At 43.9% G+C, this 23,660-nt stretch overlaps 1 protein-coding gene across 7 annotated transcripts; it reads left to right on the forward strand.

The window, feature by feature from the left end:
* The first annotated feature begins 220 nt into the window (after positions 1-220).
* kat6b (K(lysine) acetyltransferase 6B) lies at positions 221-23,544 on the forward strand. Of its 7 annotated transcripts, none has more exons than XM_034559172.1 (17): positions 221-471; positions 2,604-3,464; positions 7,553-7,661; positions 9,291-9,406; positions 9,642-9,723; positions 10,223-10,352; positions 10,887-11,845; positions 12,963-13,084; positions 14,311-14,423; positions 14,555-14,696; positions 14,835-14,996; positions 15,672-15,765; positions 17,278-17,509; positions 17,793-17,952; positions 18,380-18,682; positions 19,546-19,849; positions 19,944-23,544. In XM_034559172.1, the coding sequence occupies exons 2-17, from the start codon at positions 2,847-2,849 to the stop codon at positions 22,748-22,750; spliced, it is 6,453 nt and encodes a 2,150-aa protein (XP_034415063.1). In that variant the 5' UTR covers positions 221-471; positions 2,604-2,846; the 3' UTR covers positions 22,751-23,544. The 7 variants fall into 7 exon arrangements, with proteins under 7 accessions (XP_034415063.1, XP_034415066.1, XP_034415062.1 ...); XM_034559175.1 differs by lacking the exon at positions 221-471 and adding an exon at positions 1,638-1,698; XM_034559171.1 differs by lacking the exon at positions 221-471 and adding an exon at positions 1,705-1,936.
* Positions 23,545-23,660: the final 116 nt, after the last annotated feature.

The following is a 23,660-nucleotide window of genomic DNA, read 5'->3' on the forward strand; positions in this document are numbered from 1 at the left end:
TTAAAAAGCCCATAGGGAATAAATGTTAACATTGGTGTAAAAGTGTCTGTGCATATGTAGACTGCCGAGACTAATCCACCAAAAATATGTAGTGTAAAAATGTTCCTCTTGGCTCATCACTGGACATGTTGATGGAGGAGGGGGGGGGGGGGGGGGGGGGGGAGTGAAATTGACAATATCATTGTAGGAGCGCACTAAAGGGGCGACGGTCCGCTCCACTACACTGAAGTAGGGATGTCTACAGTGGGAGAAGAAGAAGGGGGAGGGTACCACTTTGTCACAGGCTGCTATGTAGATTAACCTTTCAATTAGTTGTTATCAGGTCCTCTCCATGTCTCGGCGCGAGCTTTTCAGCCTTCGTTTCAAGAGATCAAATCCCACGAAATCGCTTGGATATGTCGCCGCACATGTATCCTTCGACGTTTCCCCGATAATGAAGAGGAGTATCCGAGGGGGGGAAAACTTGAAGAGGTAAACTACCAGCAAATATTTACGGTAGACTATGCCCTCGTTCTTTCTTTTTCTTCTTCTTGTTTCTTCTTCTTCTTCTTCTTCTTCTTCCTTTTACAAGCGTACTAGTTATCTTCGTCCTTGCATGAAACTTGGCGTTAATTTGTTGTGTCTTTTCTCGCCCACGGCGGCGGAAGATTAGATAGGTCGGTTTGCGTAACATCCAACCAAAACGATGTGGAAAAATCCAAGGAGGCTGTGTATCATTTCCTAATAAAATATGGAAAACGAGAGCGGAGCTGAAGCTGAGAAATGGGAGCTAAAGAAACTAGCGATACATAATTGAAAAGCAGTGATGAAGGAGCTGCTCTCCCGGCAGTCATGTTAACTTGTATTCCCCCCTGAACGTCTCTTTTCCCTCCAGGGCTCACTATTTTCCCTCATTGGAGATATTTGATAGTTAATGGGTGATAAAGAGGGCATGCCATCATTGCACAGCGCAACACAGGACGTTTATTATGTCGCTTGCAGACGTGGAGCGAGAAAACTCAACGCAACGTTTATTTATCGCCGCCAATTTAACGTCACATAGTTGAAATGTTAAATATCAGGAGAATTACGGCTCCTCTCGGGGAAGTAATGAAAAGGGAGGAAGATAAAGAAGGGGAGGGAAAGGCGATAGCTTTGACACGTTTAGCCTGCAGGAGTCTTGAATAATGCTACCTGGAATTTATATGAAAAATAAAAAAATGTGTTCCACTTTAAATCAGCGCGTGAGCCTTTGCAGGTTTTTTATGCAAACAAATGATAGATTTAACAAACAGCCAATTAAAGTCTATAATGTTCCAAATCACTTTCAAGTGTAACCAACTGTTTCAAGGAGGAACCTAAGTAAAGGTGGGCCGGCGTTAAACGGTTTGCAAATGAGGTTAAATATTTATCTCGTTTAATCGTCACTCAGCAAGTTTGTGCCCGTTATAGTTTATTTATGCTTTTATGATGTCCCGTCACTGCGGTTGAAGCTGTAAGTCCAGATATTACGAGTGTTTGAGGTAAATGATATCCATTTATCACTGACGGCACCTTAAGAGGCGGGTCAATTGAGTGAAGTGACAGATCACACAGCCAGTGCCGAGCCTCTGAGAGTGAGCTCATACATAAAGATTGACATGTGCTTTATCAAACCAGAAATCGGATCTTGTCTTTACAGCCAATATTGAAGTTGCTAGGGAGGGCACATTAGTGTAGGTAAGGTTTAATGAGACTCCATTGGATTGTAATCAGCGTCATGTCGGATTCATGTAAACTACAACATTGTAACAAAATGGCGACTGTTTAGGTGACATCAGTAATGCTGGAAACACTGTCATTTGTCAGCGGAGCACAACTCTAGGTTTGTTACGTAGTTATTACCGGATTCTTCCGTTGTTCAGCGGCTCGGTGGTTATTCGCAGACGTGCCTCAAACGTCCGGCAGCTGTCAGGAAGTGAGCATTAATTATACATCTCGTCATTAAAAAGCTCGCGCCGATCAGTTTCGTCGTTGCTGGACGTCTAGCTGTCAAAAGTCGCGTGCGGACAAGTAACGGTTAAACTTTACGTGTGATCTCTTTCTGTGTGTGTTTTTAGTCAGTTCCCGTGTTTTTTAGTCTGAGAACTGTTTCGGTGACATTTTCGGAAGATTACGTGCTGCAAAAAATAAATGTGAACTTGTTTTTTTTTTGTTTTTTTTATGTCGACGAGCAATCTGAAATCGAAAATATTCACCCGTCTAGGACACTGTTTTATACTTTTCCACAACTCGATAGAAGTTTCTGGCAACCTGTTTAAACTTACTACTTTTATCAACAACAAAACCCCTCTCTTTTTAAAGTGGACATCTGGTTTGGTGTGTGGATTATAGTGTCAGACTGGATTAAGTCACTCGCATTTCTTCAGCAACCATGACAGCTCCTGCATCTGTTTTTATGCATCTGTTTCTCGTGTTTTAACACATCTTAAACGCCCTGCATTCTTCTGGTCCAGCCTTTATTTACAAGTTGGCTATGAGCTGGCTAGTTTATTGAATGTGAATATGAAGAAATAACTATCACAGGAGAGATTGTATTTTACAAATGTGTTTGACCAGTTTGTTTTTCCTTTTCCCCTTTTTAGATTTCATCTGGAGTTAAACAAATAAAAGCCTCACGTCAGTCGGTATCTACCATTGTGGAATTTACTCGTGCCAACTTTTCCTCAAGACCGATGTCAGATACCCAGGATTGAGAAGACATTTGTGGATGCCGGTGTGGAGCGTAACTTTTTTGACCTTACTAAGGATGTGGATGTATCCCGTGTTCAGCAGCAGAAAGGGGGAATCTGTATGGATCACATTTTTGTGAGTCGAATTGTTCAACCATGGTAAAACTTGCAAATCCTCTGTACACGGAGTGGATTCTTGAAGCAATACAGAAAATCAAAAGGCAAAAGCAGAGGCCTTCCGAGGAGAGAATTTGTCATGCGGTGGCCACCTCGCATGGACTGGACAAGAAGACCGTCCTTGAGCAGTTGGAATTAAGCGTTCACGATGGCTCTATTCTCAAGGTTACAAATAAGGGGAGCGCCTCCTACAAGGACCCAGGAAATCCCGGGAGAGTTGGATCAATCCCGCCTGCAAACGTGTCTGTGCCATCAAAGGAATCTATATGGAATTCAAGTGATCTGCGCCATATTGATTGGAATAAAATACTCAAGAGGGCCATCGAGGGCCTGGATGATACCCATGGCTCCTCACTGAAGAACATCGAGAGGTATCTGAGGAACCAGGATGACCTCTCAAACATTGTTGATAACCCTGCTTTCCGGCAGCGGTTACGACTGGCGGCCAAGCGGTCGGTTAACAACAGCAGGTTGTCAAAAAATGGCCCGCGGTATAAGCTCAGCCATGGCAGTGCGGAGGGAAGGGGCCACAGGTGTCCAGGTGCTTCCCCCTTGGTCCTGTCATCAGTGACACTCCTCCCCCATGAGCGAGACCAGGTACACACACCTTGGCCTTTGCATTCTCACTCCGTTCCACCTCATGCTTATCCCCAAATTACCATGGAGCTGTCATATGCTGCTGTTACCCTGCTGTTACTACATAATAGTAAACCTTTCTGACAACATTTCTTTCCGAACGCGTTATTGATTTCAACCTTCTTACCCCGCACTAACACGTAGTAAAGCACTGTTTTGCGAGAACTACAGACTTTTTTTAATGACTCAAACAGTGGCATTTCCATGATGTCATTACCAAGAAGGAAGTTGGAAAGTTTGGGCCACCACTGAGTGGCATTTGCTTGATGGGAATTTTATGGCTGTGGGCTTAATCGTAGGAACGCTAGCTTGGCTGGTCAGAAGCAACCCCATCTAGAGCACGTCCCTGTGGGGCTGTGATGTTGTTTATCTCCATAATGTGAGAGCTTGGATAATCAGAAAGTCATGCCGACAGTGTGTGGAAGGCAGTCTGATGTAGGCTTCCCACAGGTTATGTAACTCCAGCCCAATGACCTTTAGGGATGTGGCTAGCTGTCTTCTGCGGAGCAAAGCATTAGTTAACAGATTTGGGATATTTTATTGTTAACTTCCGAGGGCATGAGCATAAACTAGTCGTCACAAACAGCGCTGAGAAATGGCAGCTGAAGAATGTGTTGCAGGACATAATATTCTCAGTCTGAATGCAGCTGTCAGGACCTTTGTGCTAACAGAGCTGCCCCACAGAGAGGAAATAAAACCATATAAACAAACTTCTCGGTTGCAATGTTTCCGCTGCTTTTGGCACCTCAAGGGTGGTTTACAGTTTGCAGAAATCGTGTCTCTATTGTTGGTGCTAAGCTATAACACACTACAGACAAAAGTCTGTAAAATGACAGCACTTTTCTATGTGCTTTGTAATTTTAAGACACTGTCAAGTGCAGAAGATTGTAATAGTTTTCACCGTATGGCGCTAAAGTGCAGTGTACAGTCATCTGGATAGTTTGTTGTGAGGGCTTTTTGCAGATCGTGTGTCGAGATGAAGTGCGGTCTAATAGTTTATGCACAAGTTATGCAGCTGAAGTGGCTATAGAGCAGCATCAGGCAATAGAGATGTCCCCCTGCTCCCCACCAGTTTCACAGTGAATAATCAGGAAGCGACACCTTGATACTGCAGCCACAACTGTGACTGTCTGTGGTCAGGCCAAAAGTGAAACTGAGAACTGTTTAGAGACTCAGTGTCCTGCGATGGTTCTCATAACCGAGAACGGCCTGCTGTTTTCCATTTGGAACATTTCAACCTATTGCTCCCAGCCTGATGACATCACCTAGCCCAGTCCAGGTTTACCGTTCACTTCAAAGGATGAGACATTTCTGCCTGTTCAGTCGTTGAAGCACAAGTGTGTGTGTTGAGAATAAGAGATACTTTGAGGTAAAAAAGAAAAGGGTAGTCTTAGTTTAGAGTTTATTAGATTCTGAAGAGACTCTGGCAGGAACAAAGGCAAGGAATGAGTTTTTTTTCCTGCTGCGTTATGCAACCACTTGTGCTCGCTCCCTTTCGCTCTCTACCAGCAGTTTTCTAATAGGACCCCACCCCCTCACTCAGGACAGCCTGCTCTTTTGAAGCAGCATAATTTCCTGTAATGTACTTAATTTAGAATCCCCAAGTAAATCATCAGCATCTCTTCAGCTGTGTTTGTTTCTCTCTTTTCATATTTTTGCGCTGTGCAGATTTCAAATTGCTATTGGTTTTAATCACCAAGCCTAAGAATATTCCTGATGGAAATTAATTCTCCAGTTCCTGGATTAGACTTCATAGCTCAGTCAGCGGAGACTATTTTATAAAGTGAAGACTTATTTTAAAAAAGCTTCCCTATCAGCTCTGAGCATTCCATCAGCAGTATGCACGGGCTGCATATTAGCTCTGATGTCGTATTAATTTCAAGCTCTTTACACTAATGTTCTTGGTTGTGACTATAATTCTCTTTTATGAATTATATTTATGATGTTTGTTGGCCCGAAATCTGAGTTTTACGGTTCTTAAGAAAATTGTTAACTCAGTGATTTCATGATAAATATGACACACATGTACTTCTTGTACATAAACAAATCGTAATAATAACTCTGAAGTAACCACAACACTGATGCCTTTTTTTGTAAGCCTTTGGCTGCATATTTTAGCAGTGATAACATAGAATGGCTTATGATCAAGGGCAAAATTATAATATTTCTCCATTTATCTCCGCTCTGGGCAAATGGGATTTGAACTTTGATAAGCTCTAAATTGACAGTCTTTGTGCAGTCCAGTTAACAAATGGGTTATATGTAGGGCTGCAGCTAACACTTTTTTAAAATATTGATTCATCTTTTCAATTATTCCTTTAGTCTCTGCAGTGTCTGAAAATAGTACAAGTGAAGCGGATTGTCTTCACTTTGGTTCTGTTGACCAATCAGTAGTCTGAAACCCAAAGATATGCAATTTACTATATAACTATAGAATAACTATAAGAAAACCAAGATCATGTGAGAAGCTGGAAGCAGAGACTTTATAAACCACCTAAACATATAATCAATTGTCAAAATGATTGGTGAAAAATCCTCTGTTGTTTGCTTAATTGCTTGTTATGTGCATTATGAAGAATACTTACAACCAGGCCTGAATTGTTTGCAGTTGCAGACCTGCCCAACATTAATTTGTGCAAAATGTATATTGTATTTGTCTTGCATAACACAAAACAATACCAAAACCACTGATTACTTTACACAGGCTACACCTGTAGAGTGTAACATTATCACGCAGTAGCATTTCAGTGTTTTTATGTCTATAATCACAGCTGTGTGAGCAGCAGTCAGCATCTAATGGCAGCGGCTGCTTTCAAATATTGACCTGGCAGGTTGGAAAATAGAGTAATCATTGATGTGGCAGTAAACTGCTTCCCCTCACCGTAACAGCTAATTGATACAACAGCCTGGAACAATGACAAAATCCCCACTGTGTCCTTGCGGCATTTCCCTGGGGTTCATGTGGATGCTGTGACGGGTTGAAAAGATGCTAGTGTCTTGTGTTTGTTGACCGATTGGGGAGAGGGGGGGGGGTCTCCCCTAATTTAACTATAGGGTTAGGAGATCAGGACCAACAGAGCTGTCGGAAGTCGCAAATGTTGTCGTGTTCAGGATGCTGATCTGCGTCATAGAAATCAGGAACTAATTATGGGCATCCCCAGAGTGCCCTTCAAAGCTCCAGTGAATTGACGAGGTAGTGTGTAAAGTGATGAGGTGGGTTATTTATGGTCACACAATGTGAGTGTTATTTTCCATACAGAACTTCCTCTCAAGCAAGGAAGGGATCAGCAGTTTGTCTGATGCTCCTCTCGAGTCTTGTGGACATGATCTCATATTTAAAGGGACGCCTTGTGAATATTGCGTCAGTGTGGGTTCAGTCTGGTCGTGATTCCAGCCCAATTTTGACCGGCTGTTTTATGAAGAGATGACACAAAGTCTCCCCCCGTTTCGTCTGTGAAGTCAGCCTCTTCTCATTCGGTGTCATCAATGGGGAAATCCTCTTAAACCGTCAGCTCATATTGTACTTCTTCTGAACTTAACCGTAAGCCCTTAAAAGAGTATTTGTTCTGAGACTTGCAACATTTACAGTGGATCATGGCAGTAACAATGAGAGCATGTTTTATTATTGAGGTAATTTGATTACATGCTGGTTAATCCTTTCAGACTGGAGTGCAAGCTTTAAGAATTGGATTAAGCCCTTAAACTATGATTACTAAGATCACTTACCATTCATGTAATGGATAAAGGAGGTGGATCTCAATATCTCTGAGGACAAGATTCATTTATTATTTATTTTCTAGTCTGTGAGAACTTCTTTTTTTCATTCCGTGAGCTTTGTAGTTCATATTTTTGTGCCATTTCATTAAATCCCGCACTGGTTTTTTCTTCTTTTCTTCTCGCATTAACCAGCGATAATTCTACAGTGATCTCGAAAAAATCCTGACGAGATGAAATGTCCAAAAACCAACAGACTAGCCAAGCACTTCATACACAGCCTGTGCCCGTTTCTGTTTTTTAAACAGTTTTTCTCTGTTTGTGTTCCCACCCAGCTCCGGGTTGACCCCATCCCAATATGCAGTTTCTGTCTTGGAACGAAAGAGTCAAATCGGGACAAGCGGCCAGAAGAGCTGCTGTCCTGTGCAGACTGTGGGAGCAGTGGTAAGTCGCCGTGGATGTTCTCACACACATACTTAGCATGTAGTCTGGACAAAACCGTTGGTATGTGAGCTAAGGCTCAAAAGCAACCATGTGACTGTATGGTAGGAACAGAGGTTGGCAATATCAGTTGTAGTTATTCAATATACATGAGTATATGGCATTCATGCAAAATCCCATTTATAACATCAGCTGGGTTCCACTGCTCTGCACAAAGTAATTCTCTCTTCGAACTCTTCAAAAAACAAAAATCTTACTAAAATGAGCTTGGGATCATTCATTTGGACCGCAGGATTCTTACATTGGGTAAAGCTATTCATCATATCACATATCAAGTCTATGAGCGATACTATAATATGGATTTTATTGCCCTATACTAAGGAGAAATGGTAACTTTAGAATGGTAGCAAGTAGGGGTGAGTGACAGGGATAATATATTCTATCAAGGTATATCTACATCACAATAGTTATACATGTGATGTAATTGTATTGTAATTGTTATTTTCAGCTGACCAAATGTTTATAAAACTAGATAAAAAATGTCTTAGATGCACATTTTTTTACCCAATGATGCAGCATTCCGTCAACTCCAATATTTCCATAAAGCATTGCTGCTCATTGATTGGCAAAATTGCCTGAACAACCTGAGATATCAAAGCTACCTTTGTATAAAGGTTGTAGATAAATCTGTGTTTGTTGATTATCTCACAATATAATGGATGTTATCATACCTCCAAACCCTGGCTGGTTGCAGTAGTTCTCAGCATCGGTTGGGCAGATGTCACATTCTCGCTCCACATTTTCCCCTGTCCTTTAAGGGATTTATTGGTAGAACAATGTTCAAATTGAGTGTCTGAAGGGATCCAAATTGCCTGCAACCCTCAGTGGGCTAAAGAAGGGCAGATGCTCTATAAGTGGCCATTAGAATCTGAAATCACTCAAGTCGTTTTTGCTCAATTCAGATTCTTCTTATAGAGCGCACCAGGCACAGCGGATCAAAGATCAACCCTTTTCCCTCTGCAGATTGGTGACATTTCCTTTACCGTTCTTTTGTTCCAGACAAAACTGCTAACCCCACCCCCCATAAAATTACCTCTGCCAAGGAGTCATTTATGTTTGAACAATTATTTTAAATGCCGTAAGGAATTGTTCTCCTGGTGACATTTTAATAGCTCAAATTTGACTTAAGTAGCGTTGAGGTGGTTTTCATTAACTGCTCTTAGTGTACACAAATTGTGCTCTCACTGTAAAACAGCTGTTTTACTACCATGAGAGGGAGCTGGGTGAGGGAGAAGGCAAGCTTTTACATGACTTTCATGGATCGACGTCCATTAGAATGGGAGCTGCTACTGTTTCTGCCTCATTAAGATCAAATTATCTGTAATTAGCAGCTCAGATGTTTGATCATACTGTTTTTAGACACCACTTGTGGCGGAGGGGGGAGGGGGGGACGACAAAGTGTTGTGGCCATACAGTATAGGCACACCATTGTTTTTTTTGATGATCTAATATGTTAACGTTTAACCAGACTGTGTGAATAAATAGAAAGTCTCTGTGTCTCTAGCTCTGTGACACAGTCACCGCTAGTATAAAATGTGTTATGCTAATATGCATTTTCTATTGCTTCTGAAGGGCATCCGTCATGTCTGAAGTTTTCCCCTGAATTAACCTCAAATGTGAAGAGATTACGATGGCAGTGTATTGAATGCAAAACCTGCAGCTCTTGTCGAATACAGGGGAAAAATGCTGTAAGTATATTGTTGTATACATCCTAACATACCATTATCTGTGTACTTGGCTTGGAGGTAGATCCCTTTTTGTGAATCCCTGAGGATTTGTTGGTTTTTCAGATTTGTAAAGCCTCTCCTGTGCACAATTGGGCTTATTTTTCCAAAAAGACTTTAAATGACGCGGGGGGGGGGTGGGGGTGTTGCATGTATGCAACAGGGACATCCCTTACACATGCCTGCTGTTGCCTTTCAGGATGAGATGCTATTCTGCGATTCATGTGATCGGGGCTTTCACATGGAATGCTGCGACCCGCCGCTTTCAAGAATGCCAAAAGGTGAGGTGTTTACACTGTCTGGCTTCTCTGTTTTCCTCTCTGCTGTCAATTCAAAGCCTTTTCTTCACAGACGGCCGTTTGGGGCTGTCACTCAGCACACAGAGAGGCAGCAATGGCTTATTAGAAGCTTTCCATGCATATCAAATTATTCCAGCATCCCCGGGGAGATTTGCTATCTCTGGATTACAGTACTGACCCTACAGCGAGGCTTGTAATGACAGTGCACGTACTGTAGAAGGACATTTGGCATGCAATTCATACAAGTCACATAGCTTTGCTCAACAAGCTGACACAAAGTCTATTCTACTGGACAGAGAATTGACCCTGTGTTTTTCTAATGGATTTTCGCTTTGTGCTGAGTAATTGATTGTCATTGTGAACCGGCAAGATTCTCGGCAGCTCTCGGTATTAAAGGAAATGTTTCAAATGAATGTACTGTATGTCCTCTGAATTGATGAACCCACTCAAACGGTACTCCCTGTGTTTGGACACCTTCCAGGTACCTGGGTCTGCCAAGTCTGCAGACCGAAGGAGAATGGGAAGAAACTGCTGCACAAGAAAGCCGATCAGATCAAACGTCGATATGCAAAGCCAATCGGAAGGCCCAGAAATAAGCTCAAACAAAGAATGTAAGTGTGCACTAATCTGAATAACTGTTTCATTTTGTCAAAGGAATATTGCTTTTGGTGACGATAACGTTGTGTTCACTGTATTCTGAGTTAGTTGTAAAGACACATAGAGACACTGCTGAAGAACATTGAAGAGCATTGCTGCTATGTTACGTGTCGAATGCTAAATTTTGCCCCCAAAAAAACGCTTATTACCCACAAAGCAAGATTTTATTAAACAATTGTATTTATAATTGATAATTAAAGCATGGATGTGTAAGTAACACTTACATGTTGTAGTTGTTTGAGGTGAAGCTAGTTTTACAAGATTAATTTAGATTAAATTGTTGGTAGATTACTTCATAAGTGCATCATATTTTAGAAGTTACCCACAGGCTTTGTCATAATCTTGCAAAGTGACTGTACATCTTAAATACCCGCGCTGGAGTAGAACAGTACTCGTTGAGTTGCATAAAATTGTACTTCAGTACAGGACTTGACTCGCACGTCTGACAGTGAGATCTGACCTTCTACAACAATGTCTTGTCTTCGCAGGTCTGTAACCAGTGGTGACGGCTCCATGGTAGCACTTGGAGGAAGGGGGTCACCTGGTAGGGGTCAAAAGATTACCGTCTGTTCCACACCTTCATCTGGTCATGCTGCATCTGTGAAGGACGCCAGAGACAGATTGGCTGTTGCAGACCCCTGTTGTGTGGTCGACGCCACCCAATTCACCACTTCCACCCCCACCACCACTCCCCCCCTCACGCCCACCTCCACCCAAGCTACACTCACCGTTAACAAGAAAACCAAAGGGCTTATCGATGGGCTTTCCAAATTCTTTACCCCTTCCCCGGTGGGCCGTCGCTTGCGAGCTGTAGCCATAGAGTCGCCCGCCAAACAGATAAGCTCTAGAGACAACGGTCTGCCCAAACTGTCCAAGCCACCAGAGCCGTTTGCCTTTGCTGCTGACGCCACTCAAAAGATAACCCCCTCTTCCTCTGCACTTCCCACTCCCACTTTGCCGGGACTTAGCCCCCCCTCGCAGGTGTCCAGCAGCTCCACCTCTGCTAACTCACCCCAGAGCTCCTCCAGCCAGTCTAGTGTTCCTTCCCTGAGTAGTCTCTGCAATAGCAGCCAACTTAAGGGACTGTTTGACGGACTCTCTCACATTTATACTACTCAGGGACAGTCGCGGAAAAAGAGACTACCTTGCTACGCGCCGCCAAAGCGCATGCATCATAAGCAGGATTCAACCCATGCGTCCAAAACGGGCCTCCAGCGCCTTGGAAAGAATGAATTTCATAAAAATAGGTTACACTCCTCATCTGCCGGGCCGGGCCGACCCAGAGGACACCCGTTTAAGATGGTCAGTCATTTCAAACGTAATCCCTTCCTTAAAAAGCACAGGACGCTAGGCAGGCTGAGGTATAAAGTGAGCCCTCAGAAGGGAGCCCCCTCACCAGGAAAGGGAGACTTGACAGACGGAAGAATTAAGCCTGAGAATAATCATGGTAAGCAAGGCTCGAAACACCAGCCAAGACCTGCGTCTCCACACCTTTAAGCTTCTTCTTCATATTTTTTTTTTTAAAGCTTGACACTCGCAGTTATATATATTTTTTCCCAGACTAGAGCTAATCTTTTCTTTCAGAAGACACCCTCAACATTCTAACAGACTACTAATCTTCTGCCTAATTTGAATCCTTTTAGTTTCTTAACCCAGTTTCGTTGCGTTTTGACTTGGCTGCGGAGTTTACGTGGCTTCCATCCTCTCGCCCGTTGGCTTTTGTCATAGTGCATGGCCCACTAACTCCCTCATGTTGTTCCTTGCTCTGTCCTTGACCCTCTGCAGTAGTGCGCACGCTGTGATCACTACCTCGTAGAGGCTGTAGTCACATCAGCGGTCTTCATCATCCCACCATCACTCTTAAAATCACTGTCTCCACTCAACCTCACTTCCAGCGGTCATTAGACACATACAACCCAGTGATTCACCCACGTTGACTCAGATCTGACATGATGATTATAGACAGAAGTGCAGTAACCCTTACATTTCACTGTCTTCAGGAGTGTCTTCACAGTTTATAAAAATAACACGTAGGAAAAAACAAATGGATATATCTTTCAAGCAGTTCTAAACAATATACTGCACAAACACTACTTACCCCAGCAGCACATTTCCATAAATATGTTAATGACACATCCCGTCCACTTATATTGGGTTTTTGTTTTGTTGGTTATGTCATGGTGTTGATGTCTTTCATAAAATTACTGCCTGCTTCCCAACATCAGTTGCTTTTCATGTCGACACTTGCTCCCTTCACTGCATCTGCTTCTTCATTCATGGGAAACTGTCTTGGTGGATGACTAAGCACATGAAAGCGGTTACGCAATTAGAGTGATTTAGTTTCACTTCATTACATTAGGGATTTTCATATAAACATGCAAAGATGATACATTATGAAATTCCACAGAGACACAGCCTCAAACAGGCTCAGCAGCAGTACTCACAGTATAAGCACATTTGCATAGAATGCATTCATGAGATTATTCAGCCAAGGCTGCTTCAAACAGCCCGGATGTTGATGTGCTATCTGATGTGTTGACGTTGTGTTATTGTACCTGTAACAGGCCACAACGGGGAACTGCGCGTGAAGCAGGAGGCGCAAGCCGACTTTGCGGCCATGTCTAGAGATCACGTGACGGAGGAGGATTTTGAGATGTTCACTCATGTTCAGGACGTCGGCGGTCAGGTGAGAACACTTAGGAAGGAGCTAAATGTCTTCAAAACTGAGAATATTGATATTTTAAAGTTAACATGGGCACCACAAAACATAGGCACATATATATATATATATATATAGTCAAATCTGTCCACTGTTTTACATATTGTTCAAATGGTAGATAGAAGTTAGTCAAGATTAAGTTTATTTCAGTGACGATTACATTGCAGTCATACTTTGTTTGTTCGGTTTAGCCGCAGAGTATTGTATAATGTTCTTCCAATCCATAAGTCTTGGTTTGGGATCCTCAAATATTGTCAATATTGCCAATTATCTTCAGTTATCTCCATGTCGCATTCTCCCTCCTGTTTCCGTATCACACAGAGAGTTTAACAGTTTTTGGGCTAACTGATGTGTTACGGTAGGGGTGGTTGATGAGAATACGGAAAGGTATTTCAACATTATATTGCATGTAAAAGATATGCTAATGTACTTTTCAAGGAACAGTCCAGTCAAAATTCAAAATACATATTTTTCCTCTTACCTGCCGTGCTATTTATCATTACTCCCTGGCGTTACATGCTGTAACGTTAGCTAGCTCAGTGGTGCGAGGTGAGCGAGCAGTATCGTTGCGCTATAACTCATAAATCCGAGTCTCACGTCTGAGAGTAGATGCCCGCTTCCTTCACTGTGGTGATACGGTTGCCGGATGTAGTTCAGTAAAAAGAAAATAGTTTCTGACGTGAGACTACTCGCAGCAAGGTGTGTGGATTATCTTGACTAACAGTCATAATGTCTGATTAGGGGCATTGCTGTTGAGTTTTTTTCAGATGTATAATGTTGGTGCTTTGAGCACCACAAGCCGAGTGCCATGTAGTTCGATTATATTGAAAGAAGAACATCTCTACGGCAGATATCTCCAACAGTAGGCGACTCGCAGCAAAATAATCTAGATTTAGATATAGAACTGCAGGTCAGAGACAAAATATGCATTTTTAAGTTTTTAAGGTAACATGGGTAAAATGTAAACACCTTGTTTACAAGGCTCAGGAACCAACCCAGATGATGATTAAGTATTTAACATCTTACTAGTGACAGGTTTTGGTCAGATTTAATTAGATCAAATGTGACCACAATCTTGATTTGAGAATGTTGTCAGCATACTGTTTTCATGGATTGGTTATTAGAGACACTGTAAAATTGGATTATCTGGGTTACCGCATTTATCCATTTGCTTTTGTTCAATCTTTTTACAGAGAACTGGATCTCTGATGAACACCGACTCCATGCGATGCCCTGCACTCATTGAATTTGGGAAGTATGAGATTCAAACCTGGTACTCGTCGCCTTACCCTCCTGAATATTCAAGGTTAATGCTGCTTTTACTCAACAAATAATGACAGTTTCTTTTGTTATCGAGTTGCATTTTTTTCTGTGTCCTTTAAAAAGAAAAGCTTGAATGCAAGTACAAACCGCATCTCTTTCTTTTGTCTTTGTCAGATTACAAAAGCTTTATCTGTGCGAGTTCTGTCTGAAGTACATGAGGAGCAAAAACATTCTCCAGAGACACACAAAGAAGTGTGGCTGGTTCCACCCGCCAGCCAATGAAATCTACAGAAAGGACGACCTTTCCGTATTTGAGGTCAGCGTCCCTTTACAGCAATAAAGCAATAACTGTATGCTGCATGAGATTCCACTGAATGGGTTCTGGGAAAAGGAGGAGGGAGAAAATGCGAACTGTTTGAACAGTGTCCTCTTGGTCTTTTTATTCCGTGTTTAGGTTGATGGAAATGTCAGCAAACTATTCTGCCAAAACCTCTGCCTGTTAGCCAAGCTTTTCCTGGATCACAAGACCTTGTATTATGATGTGGAGCCTTTCCTCTTCTACATACTTACAAAGAATGATGAGAAAGGCTGTCATCTTGTGGGCTATTTCTCCAAGGTAAGAATTACAGAGTGACTATATGGTAAATGAAGGCATACCCACATCATTCTTTCATGGTGATACTGATAAAGTAAAACCTCACTGTTTGAATTTATTTACTGTAGTGGTTAAATGATGAGTCGATTCGCCAAGCACACGTCAAAACATTAGGTTCCAGCTTCTCAAGTGTGAGGTATTCTTGCTTTTGTCTATGTTACATCATTGTTTATTGATTACAATGATGTAAAATAAAAATAAAAAGTAAAATAAAGCAATAGGAAGATGAGATGAGTCAAACAGTTTTTCACTATTATGTCACAGTTTATTAATGAAACGACTAATTGACAGATTAACCAACGGTAAAATAATCATCATTTGTTGTAGCTGCAATTCAGCTTTTTAAAATAGCTAATCACCCTGTGTGTGTGTGTGTGTGTGTGTGTGTGTGTGTGTGTGTGTGTGTGTGTGTGTGTGTGTGTGTGTGTGTGTGTGTGTGTGTGTGTGTGTGTGTGTGTGTGTGTGTGTGTGTGTGTGTGTGTGTGTGTGTGTGTGTGTGTGTGTGTGTGTGTGTGTGTGTGTGTGTGTGTGTGTGGCGTGCTTGTGCACAGCTTTAGACAAGGACAATGGCAGGTGCAGTAAATTGCCAGCTTCAGCAGAGCTCTGACATACTTGATCTGTTTCTCCTTCCCTCAGGAAAAGCTTTGCCAGCAGAAGTACAATGTCTCCTGCATAATGATCATGCCTCAGTACCAAAGGCAAGGATTTGGAAGGTTCCTTATTGATTTCAGTAAGTTCCTTAATGCTTTTTTAGACCACTGAACTGAGTTTTCTTTTTTTCTTCATTGGTCTTAACAAACAATTTCAGATTACGGGGTGAATGTGTAGCTTGTGGCAAGGTGCTGTTATTTGGTTAAGGCTTTGAAGTAGCCTAATCAAGAGCATTCATGAACAGTACTTAGGCAATCACAGAAGATTAGGAGTGAGAAATATAACGTTCTGGCTGCATACATTATATGATGGCCAATAGTATTTAAGCCTGAAGAGCTTTTTCATAGAAAATGCCCCCAATTCACTCTCCTCGACTCGTGATGAGGTGTAGATCCTGCTTTTATGTTTCAGCCCAGTAAATGCAGCACATACAATATTTAAAACCTTGCGGTCCACTTTGGAAAACAGTCGCTGCCTTGAGTGGATTTCTGTGTTTAAGAAGGCTTTTTTTGTTGTTGTCATTATAGGCGTTTTATTGTTTTGAAGAGTTGTCTCTTTGCCGAGTTTGTGTGTGTGATGAAGAGAAGGAAACGGAGCGAGTGCAGGGAGGGCGGCTGGTAATGGAGCATTTGATTTCCTGTTCACTTTGGGAGCCATTGACACACTGAGATGCAAGAGGATCTGTGATATTGAGAGTGTGCTGATAACAAAGACAGGGATTAAGGGAGATTGAACACAGCTGAGTTCTGAGCTCTTTGAAGGCTTTATTGGAAAATGTAGCTTTGGAGCTGGAAGTTGTTTAGATTAAGATTTTCTGTTATATTGGATTGTATTAGAGGAACACTTTGTCTCAGGTAGCTCTGAGAGCAGAGCATTAGTGGGCGCCTGTGTGAAAAGTGTTCACTTTCAAATCATTATTCAAAGAACTCAGAGCAGCTCTTTTATTTTGGTTTTAAAGTGACTTTTTCTTTTCAATTAATGTATTTGAATATTCATTTTTAAGTGTTTGTTATCACAGGCTCCTCTGCTTAGCTTTAGTAATGAATATTGTCATGATTACTGCAATATTATGTGTTCACTGTTTGGTGATTAGATTTGCTTGTTTGGTTCTCGGTAGTGGGTGCACATTAAAAGGCATTAATTAATTTCATGCCGCTCATAATGGATGACCCTTGACAGGGCCGCTATAAAACTAATTACACACAGATACATATTAGTTTCGTTTTTTTTTTCTTGTTCATTATCTCTCCTAAGTGCAGTCTCTTGTGAGCAATGACATCCAGCTGCTTCTCTGTTTCGCTCTGTCGCTTTGTTTCCTCTTTACTCCCCTCTTTAAACCTCCTTTGTTGCCCTTGCCAGCATGTATCATAGCTTCTGACAGAGGTTGAAGGAGAGTAAAACTGATTTCCTTGCCTCCCTTTTATACTATTTGAAGGTGAAATCCCAACCAGGGTTTGGTGTCACATCCTTACATGAATATGTAATCCACAAGGGAGGAGGTGTAGGGATTGACTTGCAATCGGAAATAGCCCAGCAGCAGCCTATAGCTTGACTAAAGCATTTTGTTTTTGTTTGAATCTTGTCTTTTTAGGTTACCTTCTCACCAGGCAAGAAGGACAAGCCGGCTCCCCCGAGAAGCCGCTGTCAGATCTGGGTCGCTTATCCTACCTGGCATATTGGAAAAGTGTCATATTGGAGTACCTTTATAAGCACCCAGATAAACACATCAGTGTTAAAGGAATAAGCAGGGCCACTGGGATGTGTCCACATGACATCGCCGCTACTCTCCAGCAGCTCGGCATGATTGACAGACAGGATGGCAGGTCAGTTTCCGAGCCGCAGTCTCCTTCAGCCTGCGCTGCCGCTTCTGTATGCTGTCTGACTTATCCAGGCCAGCGGGTATTTTTAACAGCGTATCCATTAATGCAGCTGAATATTGACAGAAGTAAGTCAGGTTAAGCACCCCCAAGGACACGGAGCACCTGCGGTCCCAAAGAGCTCGTCTTTGTGCTCTTATTCAACCACACATCACCCTCTGTCTAACCTAGCTAGCGCTTCACTTTCTTGTTGACATGAACTCATTGTATTTTCCTCACTGTGACCTAGGATTGTGTTGATCAGAAGAGAGCGATCGATTCAGAGGCACATGGAGAGACTCAGGCCTAAGCCACGGCGCACTGAGGTGGACCCCGACGCCCTGCGCTGGACACCTTCCACAACGCTCAACGCCGTCCTGTCTGAGGAGGAGAGGGAGGCAGAGATGGATGTGAGTTTCCTTGTTCAATCAGGAGACACTGGTTATTTGTTTACACTTGCCTGCAATGCTGTTATTGGATGTTTGTTTGATTAGCTGGAGAGTTCAAATAGAGGCCATTAATGGGAAAAGCATTATCGCTGTCAGCAGGCATCTAATGTTGTGCAAAATTGCCCTAAATCAGTTACTACATAATTGATGGAGCTGAATATTCCATGAAATGCAATCTTTCCACGGCTGCTTAACGGAAATGTTTCCTCCATGACGGGCACGTATCCAATCAGGACACTGCTCTTATTATCAGGAGAAACCTGCAGTGATTCATTTGTCATGATGTTAATTCCAATCTCTTGTTTTCCCATTAGCCTCATTGCTCAGATGTTGGAGCTGTGCGTGCGCCTTTCCCAGAGATAATGTGTCTTGTCTGTTTAATTACCAGGCTGAGCGGCTGAAAGAACAGGCCAGTTGCTGGGAGAAGGAGGAGAGGGAGGGCTTCATGATGACTCACGGTAGCAGGCAACCTCTCACGAAGGTCCACTGTAAGGTTCCCTACAGGACCTACGAACGCCGCCCTGCACTGTCCTGGACCAGGCGCATCCAGCAGTTGGAGGAAGTGAGTGATGACGAAGCTGATGATGATGATGATGATGATGACGACGACGACGACGACGACGATGATGACTCCGATGGCTCACCACCCATCCTGACAAAAGCCCATGCAATGCTTGCAGCCAAGAGAAAGGTGACTTTTATTGTTTGTTGACGTGAATCATGCCTCTTTTACATCACCAGAAATATCGCCCCTTGGTGGGATTATTTCCTTTTATTATCTGAAGTTTTATTCGTGGACAAAGTGGAATGTATATCATTAGCTATATTTTCCTTCATTAGAGACCATGTTGTGTACTCTGGTGAGACGGAAAGGTTTGATAAATATTCATGGATTCAGTGGAGGGTTCAGTGGCTTCCTCCTGTCATCTGGAGCCTCCCTGTGTGCCTGCAGCTGTAGATAATAGATTGTGTTTTCACTGCTGGTGTCAAGACTGTGCAGGCTAAACCTTGTACTATTGTCAATGGTCATGGTTAATTTACTGCCCTCCTCTGTGCTTCTTACATCTGTTTTTTCTATATGGCACTGCCCCCTTGTGCTGGAGATAATATTACAGTCAGCTACATGACTTCAGGGGAACCGTTTCAACAAAAACAGTATGGAAATCAGAAGAGAACAACACTGGCTGTTGGAGTTTATTCAGTGAATTAGATGCAGTATTGATTTGTGACATTCTTCTTGTGAAGGATTTCGGATATGAAAGCGTTTAAGTTGCAGGCTGCCGGTGAGATACAACTGGAGAATATAAGAGAATGTAAAATATAGACCATGGTTTCTGCTTACTCTGCCTGTCTAATTTGTGGTTTTCCACATCGGGCTGCATTGTTCACAGCGCGGTTTCAACATTTTTACTTTTAGCACAAAAGCCTGTTTCTGCTATATACTCATGAAGGTCATCTACCTAGTGCCCTTTTCTTCAGTCTTTACAAAACTACTCTACTCTGATGACGCTTTTATTCTTTTTTTCTTTGGTTCCTCTTTTATTTGTTTTTCAGAGAACCATTGTGCTCAAAAAGAGAGGGCGTAAAAGGAAGAGAATAAACAGCAGTGTAACAACAGAAACCATCTCTGAGACGACTGAGGTGCTGAATGAGCCGTTTGACAACTCGGAGGATGAGCGTCCTATGCCCTTGCTGGAGCGCACCTGCAGAGTGGGCGAGATGGGGCAAGAAGAAGAGGAAGAAGAGGAGGAGGAGGAACAAGAGGAGAAGACACCAATTACACCAATGAAACGCCGGAGAGGTCGTCCGAGGCTAGAGAAAAATGCACATAAAGACAAACTTGAACACTGGAATGAAGGTATTTGCATCTTGACTGTCATAAAACATATTATTTCTCATAAAATAGCAGAGTGTTCCAGAAAATTAAAGTGGGTTTCTTTTCCAATCTGTAGGGGCTAACGTCATTTCGAAGAGACCCGGCAGACCCCGTCCAGTGAAGCGGAAGAAAGGCTGGCCGAAAGGAGTAAAACGTGGCCCTCCTAAATGGAGGCTCAAGAACGAACGAAAGATGGGCTTCAAGCTCAACCTCTACACGCCCCCTGAAACCCCAATGGAGGCAGAGCAGCACCATATTCACACTGAGGAAGCAAAAGAGGAGCCAGACCAGGATATTGTCAGTGCCGATGAGGAGAGCAAAGCCGGTCGAGGCTCAGCTAGTCCAGATATAACGCTAGATAGGCTGTTCTCTGAGCCCTCAAGTCCTGTTGATCATGGCTCCCAGAAGTCTAGCTCCCCTGAAGGATCGCCAGTGGCTTCTCCGGTGTGCTCGCCCGCCGCCTCACCTGCCGCCATGTCCCCTAGGCCCGAGGACAGATGTGATTCCCCGGAACCGCCTGAAGACGACCAGCAAGAGAGTGAACCCGGGCAGGAATCCCCAGCCAAAGATGTGGAGCTCAGCACAGCGGGTGTAGAATCACTGGAGAATGACAATGCAGAGGAGGATGAGGAGGACGAGCAGAGAACTCGAATAGAGGATCAGGATGCAGATGATGAAGATGACAGTCACAGCAAGACAGCAGCACCTGAGAGCAGCAAAGCAGACTTGGAACAGAGTTTGAAAGAAATACCCGAATGCACCCCACCTTTTTTAGATCCAAAAGAAGACAATGACTCTGAGTTGAGTCAGCAGGTGTATACACTATCGTGTAATGAAGAGGAACCAGCTGCAGAAAGCATCCAAGAGACATTGACAGAAACGACAGTAGCAACACCACCACCTGAAGCTGTAGCAATCGCTTCAGTTGCAGCTGTAGACTCTGATAATCCTGTAGACTCTGAGTCAGAGGAAGAGAGCACGTCCAGTCCTTGTCCGAATCACCCAACTCCTCAGCCTGCAGAGCGGCCAACGCTCAGTCCCGTGCTGAGGGAGGATCCACCAATCTGCACAGAGATTGACTCGGAGACGGCCCAAGCTGTTCAGTCCCTGACACAGGAGACTGAGAGGGAGAATGTTTTTTGTGTGGAGAGCCAGGAGCCCTGCAGGACCCTGCCGACGTACGCTCACGTGGCACAGAGCCCCCAGCTCACCTCGCTGGATGACTGCCCGCAGTCCGACCACAGCAGTCCCCTGTCCTCTGCTCAATCGCATCCCAGCCAGTCGGTACGCTCTGTTAACAGCCCGGCGGTCTCCATCCTGGAGAGCGGCTACACTCAGATCAGCCCTGACCACAGTGCCATCTCAGTGCCCTCGCTCCACAACATGGAGACGAGCCCCATGATGGATGTGCCGTCGGTGTCAGATCACTCGCAGCAGGTGGTGGACAGTGGCTTCAGCGATCTGGGTAGCATTGAGAGCACCACTGAGAACTATGAGAACCCCAGCAGCTACGACTCCACCATGGGGGGCAGCATCTGTGGGGCAGGCCCCTCCCAGAATAGCTGCTCCTATGGAAGCATCCCCCCCAGCGGCTTGGCCCAGAGCAGCTGTGCCGTTAGCCAGCAAATGGCTAACGTCAACCCCGGCAGCTGCGGGATGATTCAGCAGAACAGCCTGAGCTCACCAACTCACTGCAACGTCAAGTCGCCACAGGGCTGCGTAGTGGTGGAGAGGCCTCCCAGCAACAGCCAGCACAGTCAACACAGCCAGCGCAGCCAACACAGTCAACACAACTCCCACAGCAGGCACGGCCCCCACAATCAGCACAGCCAACACAATCAGCTCGGTCCACACAATCAGCTAAGCCAGCATAGTCAACACAATCCCCATAACCAGCATAGTCACCACCATAATCACCACCTGCAGCACAATCAGCTCAGCCAGCACAATCAGCACGCTCAGCATAGCCTTCACAATCAACACAGTCAGCACAGCCAGCAGCAGCCCATGGCACAGTGTGCCATACCCACCAACTTCACCACCACCATGCAGCTGGCAGACATTCCTGAATCTGGCAACCCAAATTTCGCCCTCTATGAGAGGATCAACCATCAGGGGGATTATGGCAACGGGCATTATTCTCAGTCGTCAGGCCTCAGTCTCGCCAAACTGCAGCAGTTCACCAACACGTTTATAGACCACCCTCACCCGCTGCCTTTCAACCACTCGGCCTCACACCCCATCACATCTTATGCAAACACCCCGTCGCTGTCATCTCAGCACTCCAGCCTGGTCTCCTTGTCCCAGACCCCGCATCGAGTCCCCAACCCACAGGTGCAGGCCACCATGACCCCGCCCCCGAATCTCAGCTCTCCGTCGGCCATGATGCTACAGCGCAACATGGGCATCCCGCCCTCGCAGCGGATCCAGCCCCAAATGGCCTCCAAGAGTCACATCTCTGCACGCTCCAAGTCTGCCCCGCTGTCGCACCACCAGCAGCAGATGTACGCTCGGCCGCCGCAGGCTGTGCCCATGCAGGCGCCTTCCAGGACGCTGGCCGCCATGCCACGCATGAGTGTGAACATCATGCCGGCACCAGGCTACAATGTCAACTCCATGAACATGCCCTCCCTCAACGCCATGAATAGCTACAGCATGAGCCAGCCCATGATGAACAGCGGCTACCATGGCAACCATGCCTACATGAACCAGTCACCCCAGTACTCTATGCAGATGGGCATGATGGGAACACAGCCATACCCCCAGCAGCCCATGCAGGCTCCACCACATGGCAACATGGTGTACACTCCAGCTGGTCACCATGGTTACATGAACACAGGCATGTCCAAGCAGTCCCTGAAAGGGCCTTTCATCAGGCGGTAACTCCCCGCAGGACTCATCTGGTCCTTCTCACGTGCATTTTGCTGTTTACAGATGCACTGATCTGGCCTTTTGCTTTCTTCTTTTTTTTTGTGTCTTTTTTTGTTATTGTTTATTACTTAAAAACCAGCAGCAGCACTTGGAAAGAATGCAAAAATGTTCATCGAGTAGATTTTAAGCTAATGTTAAAAAGTATTTTTGTTTCTCCAGATGGGAAGCCTTACATCATTACGATGAAAATCTATTTAATTAGTGTTAGTGTCTCTGATGTGTCTTTAGAGCAGGCGGGTTCAGAGCTCAGCGGTAGAGATTTCATCAGTGGTCTTGCAGTCGTGTAGCAGCCTCAAATGAAGCCATTTAATGTGCCTGCTACAAGTGGAGTTAGTGGCCGTTTGAACCTGTTCAGTGTACCTGTCTAACAGTGCTGACAATTAGTTTGTACTATACTCATGCCTTTGTATATTTAAATTATTGTACTTATTTTGTAAAGTGACAACTAGCATGCTTCAGTCTCTGTTAGTGACAGTGCATTGAGTAGTACTGTACAAGTGTTGTGCTTAATAGCAAGCCATTTTAAAGATATCTGGCCTTTATTAGGTTTCCCTCCACAGGGAGAAAGATAAAACTATATTTTGTTAATTCTAATAATGTAAAAAAATGTAAACTTAGTCCTGTTTTATGTTCGATTTGAGAGGTTTTATTGCTATGTATGTATAATTCTGAAGTCTTTTGTAACAGATCTCCTTGAGGCAGCTTTCTGTTTAATAAAGCAGACTGATTTCTGTCAAAATAACAAAGCATATCTCAGTGTTTGTACCCTGAAAATTCTAAAAACATTTCAAAAGGTTCAGAAGTGTGGCAGAATTTTAAAAGAACTAAATGATTATAATGATGAATAACAATAAAGAAAATA

The sequence above is a fragment of the Cyclopterus lumpus genome, chromosome 19, assembly GCF_009769545.1.
Source record: "Cyclopterus lumpus isolate fCycLum1 chromosome 19, fCycLum1.pri, whole genome shotgun sequence".
Classification (NCBI taxonomy): domain Eukaryota; kingdom Metazoa; phylum Chordata; class Actinopteri; order Perciformes; family Cyclopteridae; genus Cyclopterus; species Cyclopterus lumpus.